We start from the raw sequence: 14,572 nt of genomic DNA on the forward strand, positions 1-14,572 counted from the left end.
ATGAAGGTGGGCAAAGATGTTATCTGAAGATAAAGTAGGATTAAATTAGTTAAGAAAGACAGTGTGAAGATTAATTTAGTAATTTCTATCTTATTTCTACTTTATTATTATTCAGATATTTAATCCAGAAGTTGTTTGGGAACCTAAATTATCTAGGTAATTACTTTGGTACTCTACTGTATTTATTACGTAAATACAGTCACCAAGTGAAACTAAGTCTACCCCAAAAAATGTAGAGAATGTATACATCACAAAAATGATTATTGAATATATTAAATATATTCATGTAGATAAGTGCACTATGTATATGTGCTACTGGGGCATACACGAGAAAGCAAAGGACAATCAGAAATTTCTGGACTGCTATAAAGTGCTTATCTTTTGTTTAAAAACCAGAATTTTAAGTTACTTTCAATACTTTTGAAAGGCTGTACCCAATATACAGATGAATTAGATTTGAATGTAAAGTGAAGAAAATATTTACCTCAAATATTTCTTAGTACTTTGCCATCTATTTGAGAAATGAATTTCAAAAAACCACGTTTACTGTTATAATAAAAATATTTATTATAAAAACGATTACATCTTTATGTACATAGAGACAAAAATACAATTTATACATCAATAACTTAAGTGGGCCTGAACATTCAGTATCCATCTGCTAGAATCCTAAAGCTGTTCCACAGATATCACAAATACCAACGTAGACTATTTCTATTTTATAGAACTCTATTTACACAGTTTATGTTATTGTGATATTAACATTTCGTTTCTAGTATTTTAAAGATAGTTCACAGTGTTGGGGTTAATTACTTATCAACTTCTTTAAATCTTTGGTAAATACAAGTATTTACATGCAAACTGTTTAAATTCAGTAGAAACTGAAAAGTCAAATAAGCTATTGCAAACAGTTTTGTGTAATCGATAAATGCATGAGCCGGAGTCCCACCATCAAGAAAAGTCGCTCTCTGGGACTTCTCATGATAAAGTCTGACATCCACAACAAATCATTTGAGGCCTCTATGGCCACTACCAGAAGCACCACAATTCTAGGCCACAACAAAACTAAACACAAATGTTAAATTCAACATATACAAACAGTACTGATTCTTTTACAATGCAGAAAATTCTAGTTTTTTTCTATATCCCAGTTTACACATCAATTTGACACAGATGAGTTTATTATCTCAGAAAAGCCTATTATCTCACAAAAGCGAGAGAACCATTTAAATAAGCCATTCTCTTTTGAAAGACATCAATTCATACTCTTGCCAGTAATTTATCTATGAAAATATAGATCATTTCTTGAAATAATTTGTAGGGGAAAAAGCAAGATGCCTGCCCTCTGTTTCCTTCCTTCCTTTTTCCCTTCCTTCCTTCCCTTCCTTCCTTCCTTCCTTCCTTCCTTCCTTCCTTCCTTCCTTCCTTCCTTCCTTCCTTTCCTTGCACCCTTCTACCCTTCCTTCCATTTTTTCCTTCCTTCTGTGAGGGTTATGTGCAAGACTGGCCTGTCAACATACCTATTATACTTGAAGTCCCCAAAAGTTCCATATGCAGTACAACTTTCATTTATGAGCCCTCAGTCTCAATGATTCAAATGAAAGCCTCCTGGCATGAAAACCTCTTACTCCCAGGCTATTTGTTAAAAATGTCCCAAGACATATTTAAATTCTAATGTTCTCGAGCCATTTGATAATTAGGAATTGTTTTTACAGACATGTTAATGCAAGAATGTAGAGAATATAATTACACCTATCAAAAATATATCTTTTTAAGCCTAGAAAGGGGATGCCATCATTGGATTACCACCATTGCAGGGGAGAGAATAGCCCCTCCTACTGAGTAAGGTTCTGAATGCATAATTTCTTTCCTGAACATTGATTTTTCCAATCTACCATTTCATTTATAAACAAAGCAAGGCAAGAGATAGTTTTGTTATCACTTTGGTAATTCTTCTCCCTCTCCAACCGCCAACATCCTGAATTCAGTGCATATTTTAAAACTCACCCAGGACTAGGCAGGCACCTGGCAATAAGTGTTCACTTATTACATGAAGTGTCAACAGGAGAGCAGCATAATGAAGATGCGGTATTTATCAGAAGAGGCTTTCTTCTGAGTTTCTATACTGGCCCAGTGCCTTGGCTGCAACTTGGAATAAAACATTTTGACTCATTCCTCTTCATTCAAATAACATACAAAGTAAATGTTACATAGTCACCAGCTTTTCCTCCCTAAAGCACACAGAAATATAGGAAATGCACCTTTACATACATTTCTAATGACAGAGCGTAAACTAAGCCCCAACCCTTTGATGGCAGGGAAATATTGGCATATTGACACTTGATATGCAATAAATACCAATATCTTATGCCATCAACTGCAGGCCTAAAATATCAGTCCACTGCAAGTGCTAGCTTACATCTTCACTTCGCTTGCATTCCCATCCTTGTTGCTACAGACATGGCAAACGGGTTTTTCATGCTTCAGGATTTGACATAAGCTCATACATTATACTAGGTTTAAAGAATAATGCCTATGTTACACTTTCCTGGGTCAGAGAAGAGGGCTTTGTTCCTCTTTGCACCACTGTTCTGATCAAGGAGTTTTTGTTGCTTTTGTTTGTTTTTGAGGAAACAAGAGTTCCCACGCAAACATTCAGGAAGCAGCACTGGCGTAGACCCACTTTGATCCCTTAAAGTGTTCTGAGTGTCCCTCTTCACAGAGCCACTTTCTCCTTTGCCAAGTTCTTTGGTTCCTTGCTTGGGATACACCAGTCGTCAGCCTCGATGCTCATCTGATAATGTTTGAAGGCTGATTTGTTAAAGACTGGAAGTTTTTCTACAGACTCTGAAGATAAAGCCTGAAAGAAGAGGGGGGAGAAAAATCAACTAAAAGAAATTATTCATGGCATTATTTGTACATGAAGTGATTATTCAAAATAAATCCAGAGGTAAGTATTCAAACATTCAACTACATTCCTGTAATCGATTCAGTTAATAAGAGCACACCATAGCCCATAATATGCTAGGAGGTGTATAAAAGAAAAGTAAAAAACAAATATTTATTTCTACCCTGTAGGGGCTAAAATAGTATATATCCAATTATAAATTGGGGAACAGAATTTGTCTTCAATATTTACATACGTCCCTTGTTCGGATGTTGCTGATGTGACAGAACTGAATGGCAAAGCTATTCTTTACAAAAACCTTTGTATCGGTGATAAAGAGTCCTAATCTGATACTATTAATTTATTAAAATCTGATACTATCAATCTATCATCTCTTAATCTTTCCCAGTACTTTGAAGACTTTTGCTCATTTAAGAAATGAATACATTAACTATTTCAGATAGTCAAAGGCTTCTCAGCAAATAATTCCCTTGCACAAAATGGGAGTCTACAAGCTTAATGTTTTAGTTACTAAAATCTGTAAATACATTTTCAATTCAAACAGCTGGAAAACAATTAACGAATCAGGGCAGTGACCTTACCAAATACATTGAGGCTTTATCAGAAATAGAAAAAAACTTGTACCAAGTTTTAAAGTTTAATCAGGAAATGCCAGACATCCCACTGACAGCTTGTAAGCAGTTAGCTTTTCCTTCCCTGGATTTCTAATAAGGTCAGCTTTTAAGGTCTTGCATATCTTGGTATCAGTTGTTTTCTAGGCTGGAACATTATTACCATATATTTCCCACGAGTTTAAGTAAAACAAAGGTACAGCTATTCTCACAGATGCCAAAAGGTGTTGGTTTAAAAAATTCACCTGGGGATCTCCTCACTTGGAAACTAATATGCTTCTTGAGAAACAATTTTGCTTCACTTGAAGCAGGGAGCCTGGTCCCACTTCTAATTGGTAAGTTATCATATTAAATATTAAATAGTACGTCTACACATACCAAACAGAAAATAAAATGACTTGTGGTCATTATTTGCATTAACTCAGTTTGGGGAATTCACTGTGGGGCTGTAATTCAAGTTGGGGCTGAAAAGAAGCATGGCTTTCAGAAATATTGTTTCGGGGTGCCTGGGTGGCTCAGTCGGTTGGGCATCCGACTCTTGATTTCACCTCAGGTCATGATCTCAGGTTCATGATGAGATCGAGCCCCAAGTCGGGCCCCACACTCAGTGGGGAGTCCATCTGAGATTCTTTCTCTCCCTCTTCTTCTGCCCCTTCCCCTGCTCGAACTCCCTCTCTCAAATAAACAAATAAATAAAATCTTTAAAAAAACAGAAACATGATTGTTTCTACTGAATTGAAGGGATACCTTTAAATAGATGATGGCATCTGTTCCATATCCTGACATAGAGTAGAGATTCAGATCTCCTTGAAAGTACTTGGCATAGAGACGAGAAATTGGCAAGCCGTAACCAAAACCGGCCTAGAGGGAAAAAGATCAGTTATTGGCAAAGAAGTGGACATGCTCACTGAAACACAAAACGTAGGAAGGAGTTATTATCCTCCCTGCTCCTGATGTTCTAGAACCCAGATAAGTATTTTCTGCTTCCAATCAGAGACCTCTCATAAATCGTTTCACCGTCTTCAGCTTGCTTTCTCATGCTTTCTCATAACCCCATGCCCAATTTAACTAAATTGACTAACTTGCCTACATACTTCCTTCTAATCCTTGCTTTACATTGAGAACTAGGTGGCTGGGATGAACTTAGCTATTTAATTGGTCTTACCAAAGGAGCATTCCGGGAATTATCCATCACGGGCGTTGGTGCAGTGGAGTAAGTGTAACTAAAGAGGCGCTCAATGATCCTCAGGGGAACGCCACCTCCTCTGTCTGAAATCTTAAACAGACCAAAGCTATGCATTAAAAACAAGGTGCATTGGTAGATCTACAAATTTTTTCTTTTATTTAAAAGTCACCTGGTGTACATGACTTTGATCTGCTGCTCAAAGCAGAGAGCTTTATTATTATTTATTATTTATTTATTATTTATTATTATTTATTATTTATTATTATTGACACCTTATCTCAAGAGAGACTCAAAAGAACAACAGAGAATGGTTACCTTAATTGTAAGATCTTCTTTTCCCAAGACAACAATCACTTCAATTGGTGTAAGGGAAGGCCAATTTTCCTGGTGTTCGACTGTTGCCCTCATTGCATTCTAAAGAAATCAAAACCATAAGGAATTCAATGGCAGAAGAATGAGAAACAATAAATAACTGTTTTTTATGTTTAAAATAAAAGCAGCACAGAGGGTAATTCAAAGTTCCTATTTTTTTTTTAAGTTAGTAGTAAAAGCTCTGTAAATAGCCATTTATGAATGTGTCATGCAGGATGTATAATGAAAAATATTCATTTACCATGTAATATAGCTCCTGGGAGTAATGTCTAATGGAAAAACAATTCTGCTAGCTGTCAAGTTCTTATTTGTAAGCTTAATTTAAATGTAGAAATTGGTTTTTATAGTCCATTTCCCGGTTTTCTCTTTTCTGTCTTTCCATTACATTTTATATCCAACCACCAAAGACTATTACATAACAAATGAACAGTGAATCATTGAACCAATTTATTGGCTTTTATAAAACTTGCTGGGAAAGGTTGTTACTATTTAAAAGGATAGTAAATAATTCTAAATTAAATTTCAATTTGCATTTGATTATCATCTTAACTTTTACCAATGATGGCAAAATAACTAGGAGTTGGACCGTTCAATTTAAAAGTAAATGAAATCAGTGAAAAAAGTATCTTTTGTCCTTTAACAGAGAAGAAACTCAAACAAGTTTGCAGACAACTGGATGAGTCTCATACAGATAAAGTTTTGGTTTATGTCACCCGTTTTCCTCTCTAACCTCCCTGTGGTACATTATCTGCTTTCTGGATTCTATATAATACTAAGTTCTAATCATTAGCTGAAGTAAAAGAAAATAGATCAGATGTCTGTAGTACAATAGATACCTCATTGCACTAACATTAGAATAAGGTAGGAAATAGTAAGTTCTGAGAAAAGTTATATCAGAATTAGAGGCAAATTTCATTTTTTTAAGTCTTCCTCCTCCAGGAGTCCAGGAGACTCCTGGAAAGGGTTACGAAGGTTCAGGTGTTTTTTCTTTACTTTTTTTTTTTTTTTTGGTGTAAGTACAGTTGGTAGAACCCAGGACAGGATTTGATTCTAGGTACCTGGCTACCTCAGACCAGTAACATTCACATCCTACTTGAGCTTGTTAGAAATGCAAATTCTCAGATGTACAGAATCAAATCTCTGGGCCAGAGCCTAAGAATCTGTCTTTTAAGAAGCCCTCCAGGTGATTTCAATGCATACTGAAGTTTGAGAAACACTGTCCTACAGTCTTGCTGTAGAAAGTGTGGAGTGTAGACCAGCAGCATCACCCGTTGGCTTATTACAAATTCTAAACCCCAGGCCCCACCCTAGTCCCACTGAATCAGAATGTTAACAATACCCCAGATGATTCATATGCACATTAAAGTTGATCATGGAGGGAACTGACTCCCTTCTGAGTGCATTCTAGACTCAGGTTGGAGCCCTGCCACCTGCAACAACTCTGGACCTGAATGTCTGGATTCGGAGCTGGACCATCCTGCGGGGGTGGAGGTAACAAGGCCCCATTCACCGAAGCATTCACCCCCTGACCTTCCTTAACATATGCATGAATGACTAGTGCTTTGTTGGACACTGAAAAAATAAGAAGAGCAGGGAGCACTAAGACATCGTGAATCGTATTGCGCATTCTCCAATATGTGCGGATGCTCTAATGAGCCGCATGTGCCCTTTCCAGCACTAACTGTAGCTTCTTTCTGTTAGGAGCCCTGAAGAATGTTTGGGAGAAGATAGTGAGGCTCCCACTTAGTGGGAAATGATAAAGGAAATAAAAATGTAACCTGTGAATTAAAAACAAAGCAAAATTGCAAGTATTGTGAAGTGTCATACCTTGAATAGTTCGAAGAGCATATGATGAAGGTGAGAAGGTACATACACAATGTGAATTGGTTGGCCTGGCGATTTTCCTAGAAAAAAAATAAGCTCATTTAGAACTGGTAAACAAGTATTTCATTAAAACAAACTTCTGTATCTATTTGATTAATAGAGACTCCTTATTCCCAAGATTTGAATACTCTCCATCTTCCTTTACTCTGAAATTCTACCCTAGGATCTTCCCTCTTTAACAGTAAACACAACTGGCTTATTTTCAAAATGCTATTACAGTTGCTGCCTTGTGCTCTATGATTAATTTTTGCATTTCTCTACAAATGTATAAGGTCAGATGAAGTGCATGACAAGGGTGCTATAAATTAGATTACGTGGATTATTTGTTTCTGCTTTCACAACTTTCATACTGGGCTACTTCAGAGTTAAAATCATATACATTTTAAGAAAGAAGAAAAAAACTCATGTGTCCATAGTATAATACTGAAATTAATATTAGCTATAATTTTCATATTTTATGGGAAAATAACACATTTGATTATTCTTTTGATTATTCTCACCCAAACACTAAATCTTACAGGCTAAATATGCTTACATTTCACCGAGAGGCGAAAGAAAACAGAGAAACAAAAACCTCATAATACTGTTTGAGAAGAAAAATAAAAGTATTATTCTTTGGTGTCCCAGGCCTTGGCAAAGTTTGAATCAGAAAACAGAAGGTCTGGCACAATTCCCTCTTTATTTTATCAAACAGTTCAAGCGGTTTATCTACACGTATTATGCAACACTGCTGTTAATTCTTAGAGATATTTTTCAATCTTTATTTGTATTCCTATTTTTAATTTAGCAATCAGTTATGTGTACATATCCCCAGTCCATGAGTTAGGGTACTTTTAATTTGAGCAACTTAATTTTAACTGTCCTGCTCTGAAAAGCACTATGGGATAAGATAAGAACAGTGTCTTGCACTCATCATATTATCACTTGAATGTGGGGTACCCTAGAGGTGAAGCCACTGAAGTATGCTCTGTTTCCAAAACTGTGGTGTTTACTTACAGTGCAATTAAACATTTTTTTTTGTAATTTAAAGACATTTTTAAAAAAACATTTAACATGAGACCTACCTTCTTAAATTTCTAAGTGTACAATATAGTATTCTTAGCTGTAGGCATGATGTTGTACAGTGGATTTCTAGAACTTATTCATCTTGCATAATTGAAATTTTATACCCATTAAACAGCAACTTCCTATTTACCCCAGCCCCCAACCTCTGGCAACCACCATTCTACTTTCTGCCTCTCTGAATTTAACATTTTACATACTTCTGATAAGTGGAATCCCACAGTATTTGTTCCATGACTGGCTTATTTCTTACAGTACAATTTAAAGTGTTTTTGTTTCCAGGTCTTATGAGTAACTTCTCCAGGAGGATGTTCCTACTACCAAGTGGTTCCTCCTACTTCTGGCCTCCCTGACCCCCATATTCTGCAAGATTGCTACTCTAAACCCTAATGTATTTATTCAAACCATTCCTCTTTATGAATCATCATTAGCAACTGAATACGCTCAACTGGAACTTTCCAATTGAGATGAAGAGAACTTCGGCTTCAAAAAAGAAGCGTACAAATTCTAGACAAGTTCAGAAGGGAGAAAAGGCGCACAGAAGTTGCTTTGTGTTTACAAGAAGTAATCTTACTGGGAGAACAGTGAATTTCCCATAGATTAAAATATGTTTTATTTGTAGCTTACCATTCACTTGTGTGAGCTTTAATTCTGGAGATGTTAAATAATACTGGTCACAAAGCATCTTTGAACACTCAAAGGCATCTGAAATAGAAGGTTTTTTTCTTAATGATGAAAGGAATTTGTGCCAAGTAAAATTTTCACATGATCTTCAGTGTGTGTACTACCCTTAATCTAGAATATTCATTAGAGTACAGGACTATATATATATATATATATATATATATATATATATATATATATATGAAAAAATACCTCTTTAATATTTTATTGAATAAAAAATTAAGACAGTGTTGAAGTTATAGCTGTGCCAATAGGAATATGCACACTTCAGAGATTGAATACAATATATAAGAATATGGCACATTACCCATTAATGTCTGGATTTTTATGTTATTAATGAATGTTTAAACCCTGACTCTCAAAAGCGAAGGAACTTCATGACAGTATTTATAAAACTATAAACGGAACACTCCGAATATAAATTTATTCACAAAGTCACCTCATCTATAGATATGTCAATCACATAGTGTCCATTTTCAGTAAGGGAAATGCAAAAATCTAGAAATTACCTTGGACCACGGCTGCCACATCACAGCTTGGATCAATGCTTCCAATGTGAGTTGGGTTTCCTGTCTGTGAGTCACTAAATATAAGAACTGTTGAAAAATAAAAACGAAGGATATTGTTATAAAAAGCAGGATAATTGTAATTAAAACTACCACTGAAAAAGAATGTGAGCCCCCTGAATAATGAAACCTCTGGTTGGGGTATGGCTTATATTCTACACCCTTCTCAGTGTGTCATGACCATGATGAGCTAACTTACTATGCTGGTTCATCAGCATCCGCGTAGAAATACGGTTCATGTAAAATCGATCCAAGAAATACTGGAGATTTTGATTGGTGACTGGGTCAACTGTGCAGCCATCTTTATATTCGATGATTCCTTGTGCCATGGTTGGAACTACATTGTGGTGTCTATTTCGAACTTTGATGAGCGTATCTACAAAACTAAGCCAAAACACATTTACAGTTACTGAAAGTTCCAGTAAGTTTCATTCACTTATACTCCTTAGACTACTTCAAAGAGGGCTAAAGCCTTTTTTAAGTATCCATCTAAGGAAATCAAATGATAAAATGTTTGGATGAAGCTTTATGAAGGTTCTCACTAGAGATTCCTCAACTACAATAGAGGAGACAGTATCACAAAAAGATTTATTTTGTTTCTAGCTTAACGTAAAAATACCAGCTTTCTAACGGGTGAATTCATTCTAAGAATTCATTAAGCCTCCTTTTTAAAAAATAATAATTAAAAAGAATTAATATTAAAGAGAATTCTAGAGTGCCATTGTGGAAAAAACCTTCAAGATTTCTTCTCAGATTTATAAAAAGTTTCTTCTTTCCTATTCTTATAGCCAGAAACTATCAGTTACTCTGAAAGAAAATGTTCAATCTCCAGTGACAATGACATATAGTAATACTGTGTAATAGTAAATCCACCTGTGAAGCTAATCATCAGACTAAATTTATAGTAAAAATAGATTTCCTTAATAATAAGAAGTTCCCCACACTTGTTCATACTAAGCATCATTTTCAATGCCATCCTTCCTTATCACTTTTAAAAAACCAACAAGTCAAAACTTGTCATTTGTAAGGGGGAGGTTACTTATTATTCAGAATTGTAGCTCCTTTAATTTATGTCTAAAAAAAATCTTTGGAGTATGTCTGGAAATAGTCGAAGTTTTAGACATGTATTCTAATGCATAGAACTTACTCTGATAATGCTTTCTGGTCCTCTGGGCTTTTCTCATGGAATTCCACCAAATCCATCAGGCTCTGGATATACCTGTAAAGTGACAGGTGTGCTTTAAGTTTTAAAATTGAATAGTCAGATACAAGTGGCTACATCATTTCAAAATGATGGAAAAGAGAAAGTATAATGTTTAAAATTGAAACTTTCCTTTAAAACACCTGGAAAACACTGTATCTAAAAAACAAAACAAGGAAACTATGACCTTAACCCTCAACTTTCCTATTTAAAATTTATATTTCTTTAATCATTACAGATCAGTAGTCAGTTTTTTGTTTTATCTGGCAAATGTTTTCTTTTTTTATAATACTTAGAAACAACTTTTTAAGGAAGGCTTCTTATTTTTTCCTACTATATTCATTCATAGGTGAGTAGAAGTTGTGAAAGCAGCAGTAAATACTATGGATGATGTATTTCAGATTGTAATTGTTTAATAATATATATTTATAATATACAATATTTATATTTATATAACTATAATACTTATAGTTATAATATATATTGTATATTTATATTTATAATATATGTAATTATACAATACATATTTACAGTATTTTAAATATATATATATTTCTTAAATCAATAAACAAAAAGCTGTGTAGTCAGTGGATTAGGGTGAGGCTCTGGTGTATATCTGCCTCAGGGGTACCGTGGTCCTATCCTCTGAAAATCTGTTACTTTGGGTGATCTACCCTCTCTAAGCCTCAGTACCCTTATCTGTAAAATGAGGTGATAATAACTGACAATTATTAAGTGCTGGCTGAGTGCCAGGTACTCTTGCAAGTACTTTTTTATGGATTAGCTCATTTAATTTCACTCACATAACCCTTTGAAGCATATACTTTATTTTCCTCAGTAACAGATGGGGGAATTGAGGCATAGAAAATTTAAGATACTTGCCAAGAAATTCCCCAAAAACTAGGAAGAGGCAGAGGCAGGATTTGAACCGAAAGCCTGCGGATTATTGGTTTGTAACTAGCAAAGATTAGACCCTCCAAATAGTAGTCCTTCTGTATATTTCTAGGGTAGGATTCCGTGTGCAATATCAAACTCTGTCTTTTATTATTTAAAATACAATTATATTGTGAAAATATGTACTTTTTCAGGGCAAGATGTCTGTTTGTAGCTTTGTAACTGTTCTTATGATAACTTACCCTAAATTACTAAAAACATCTTTACATCTTTCAAAAATGTTTACTGTTCAGACCACCTGTTTTCCAATTATAATGTTAATGTATTATAAGAATTCATACTCAGATACGTGTCTTTAAAAATAGAGACTGTTTCAGAATGATTCACCACTTACCAGCTTTTAACTAATTGCACTGAAGAAGTCTTGACTAATCGATCAGGGAGGATATCAATTTCCTTCAGGATATTGGCTAGCCTCACAGGCAATTCTTGTCTCAAAAATGCAAAAGAAGTTCTTTCACATGCATTTTCTGAACCTGTAATAAATAACATTTGTTTAGTTTCGGGAAAAAAGTAGCTCTAAATGATACATTTGAATAGCATTAACTATACAATACTGAACACACACACATATCATAAACTTATAGTTTCACCCTCAGTTGGGTTACTGTTTATACTAAGAAGAAGTAAGTTACCTCCTTTTTCATTGTTTTTTTTCTTTACTTTCTTTGTAAAAAAAATGACCAATATGAGAATTATTGTTTTCTTTTTTTGGAAGAGGATTCACTTCCATGAAGTCAGACTATCCCATAGCTCAGTCAACACCACAGTGTCAACCCAACATCGTTCAGAGAGTTCTAGATATGAAATTGGAGTAGAGGGATCACAGGGTGGGTAGGAGTTACGATGTTCCCACATTAGTGATAAATAATACCAAGTTTAAATCCTTGAAGTTTTCCTTGTAAGATCACTGCAGAAGTTTGTAAACATTTTTGGCAGTAATGCAAATATATGGAAAACCATAATGGTAAAGAGACAAATCTGTTAGCAATGCAGAGAGATGTATATACCCTGTGAACAGGTGGAAGGTGGCTAAGGGATAAAATCTGAATTAATATGAAGCTACTTTATAACATTAGGAATCCTCCCCAAAAAGTATTATACTGTGAAGGAGGGGATAAAGTTTTTTAATTCATTGTTAAATGGTGCCGCAAAGCAAAATATTTTGACTGGAAGCTTTGGACGGAAAGATGAGCTCAAACCATCCAGCATCAGTGGGTCAGCAAGCGGCCTTGACCTATAAGCACAAACTGTCAGAAATAAGAGAGATCTAAGAAAGGACAAGGTGCACTGGCGTCGAGGCTCCAGGGTTCAGCAGGATAGCAGACTCCAGCTAGTTTAAGCAATGAGCTCTGCTCTCCCTGCACAAGGACTGAAAGTTAAGGAAGCTCCCCAACCCCAGCGCCCCCACCCGGCCCTACTTCCCAGCTCACCAAAGTCCAGGAGTTGCTTCATGGATAGTGGGGACGGGCTGTAGCGTGAAAAATGCTCAACCTCGCGGGGCACCAGGCTGGCGCTGCTCAGTGAGCCGGTGCTGCGCATCACGAAGCGGGCCGCCTTCATCTTGATGCCCACCCTGTCTGGCAAGCGCTGGGGCTGGCTTGAGGGACGAAGGCTGAGAAAAGCAGAACCTGGGACCCAGGTGGGGGCGGTGCGCGTTTGGGCAGTGAGGGCAGGTGGGCTGGCTCGTGCACCCGATCTGGGCTGAGATTCTGGGGTGCTTCCGAGTGGAGGAGGCCGGCAGTGAGTGCGAGGAGCCGCGACTGGCTGGAGACTCAAGTTCGCGTCTGGCTACCACCAGTCGCCTCCCGCGGTTTTATTTGTTTCCCGGCACGCCCCCCACCCCCACTCCAAAGGGGAGGAGTCACTGGGACTTGGAGACTAGTCCAGAACTGGGGCCGCGCCAATCAGCTCAGATAAAGAACTTTGGGCCCCGCCCCCCCGGCCGCGGAGTCCTGTCGGTGGAGAGACTTGGCACCAGTGCCCGGGGCTGTGAAAAGGCAGGTGAAGCGGGCATCGGGAGGTATATGGGCTAAAGATCAGCCACTTGGGACAGAGCCCCGGATCGCGTGGGCTGGGGGACCGCCCATACTCGTCCTTGTTTACAAGGAGAGACTGTCTCAATGTCACGCATTCCTGACCAGAAACTATTTCCAAGAGTCTGAGCTCCGGGATGTCGTTGGTTCTTGCTCAGAGCGGGCTTTTTACAGTAGCCAATCAGCTGCATGTAAAAATATGAGCTTCTCTGCCATTGGACAGTGAGAGAAAGAACTAGTGTAAAGACTACTGGTCTTTTCTCCAGGAGCGAACAGTTCAAGTCAGGAACTGGAAGTTCTTTTTGGTGAGACTTCGGCTTCAGTAACTTCCCAAATACTTTATTTTTTTTTCCTGCGGCCATAAAAGGCCATCAATTTGTTTTTCTCCGTTAATACAGTCTGTTCATTAGGTTTAACTCTGTTAATTAAAAACAAAGTTATAAAGGGATAAATTTGTCAACTTGCCGCCTTCTACCATCAGAGAATTTATTCGCTCTGACCTCCTGTATAGTATGTCCTTAATCCAAATCTTTGTCTGAGACATTCTTTTCTACTCTTAAATATCTAGCACAAACTATGTGCTGCAAGAGATCTTTCCTGAAGTCCTCTCCTCCATGCTTCTTCCAATATGGTCTTTGTCACTTAGGATATTATATTGTAGCTTTTTTATTATTGTATTGACCTCTCTGAATCCCTTTCCCTGAAAAAGATCAGGGTTGGGACCAAGTCTGGTGTATCTTTGTGATTCCTACCCTGCTTTATCACTACTTAAGCTTAAACAGTTGTGGAAACATTGGGGAAGCTCTAACTTGCATCTACCCTTGGAGATAGGTTTTGATACCACTATGATTTATATGTGTGTGTGTGTGTGTGTTTAGAGAGAGAGAGAAAGAGAAGGAGAGTGTGTGTGCAAGTGGGGGCAAGGGGCAGAGGAAGAGAGAGAGAAAATCTTAAGCAGGCTCCAGGCAGGACGAAGCTGGACATGGACCTTGATCCCACCACCCCCAGATCATGACCTGAGCTGAAATCAAGAGTGGGATGATCAACTGAGTGAGTTACCCAGGTACCCCTAAGATGTGTATTTTTGTACGCCAAATCCTTTATTACA

At 37.0% G+C, this 14,572-nt stretch overlaps 1 protein-coding gene across 2 annotated transcripts; it reads right to left on the reverse strand.

Moving 5' to 3' along the window:
* Positions 1 to 542: 542 nt before the first annotated feature.
* PDK4 (pyruvate dehydrogenase kinase 4) lies at positions 543 to 13,547 on the reverse strand. Of its 2 annotated transcripts, XM_026506104.4 has the most exons (11): positions 12,862 to 13,547; positions 11,763 to 11,904; positions 10,421 to 10,492; positions 9,473 to 9,657; positions 9,217 to 9,303; positions 8,651 to 8,728; positions 6,905 to 6,981; positions 5,021 to 5,119; positions 4,685 to 4,795; positions 4,267 to 4,380; positions 543 to 2,860 (listed from the first exon to the last, which is right to left on the reverse strand). In XM_026506104.4, exons 1-11 carry the CDS (start codon positions 12,989 to 12,991, stop codon positions 2,717 to 2,719), a joined length of 1,239 nt encoding a protein of 412 aa, XP_026361889.1. In that variant the 5' UTR covers positions 12,992 to 13,547; the 3' UTR covers positions 543 to 2,716. The 2 variants fall into 2 exon arrangements, with proteins under 2 accessions (XP_026361889.1, XP_057160462.1); XM_057304479.1 differs by having other exon boundaries at positions 543 to 4,380; positions 12,862 to 13,228.
* Between the last annotated feature and the right edge of the window lie 1,025 nt (positions 13,548 to 14,572).

This window comes from Ursus arctos, unplaced genomic scaffold (genome assembly GCF_023065955.2).
Source record: "Ursus arctos isolate Adak ecotype North America unplaced genomic scaffold, UrsArc2.0 scaffold_3, whole genome shotgun sequence".
In the NCBI taxonomy this organism is placed as follows: Eukaryota; Metazoa; Chordata; class Mammalia; order Carnivora; family Ursidae; genus Ursus; species Ursus arctos.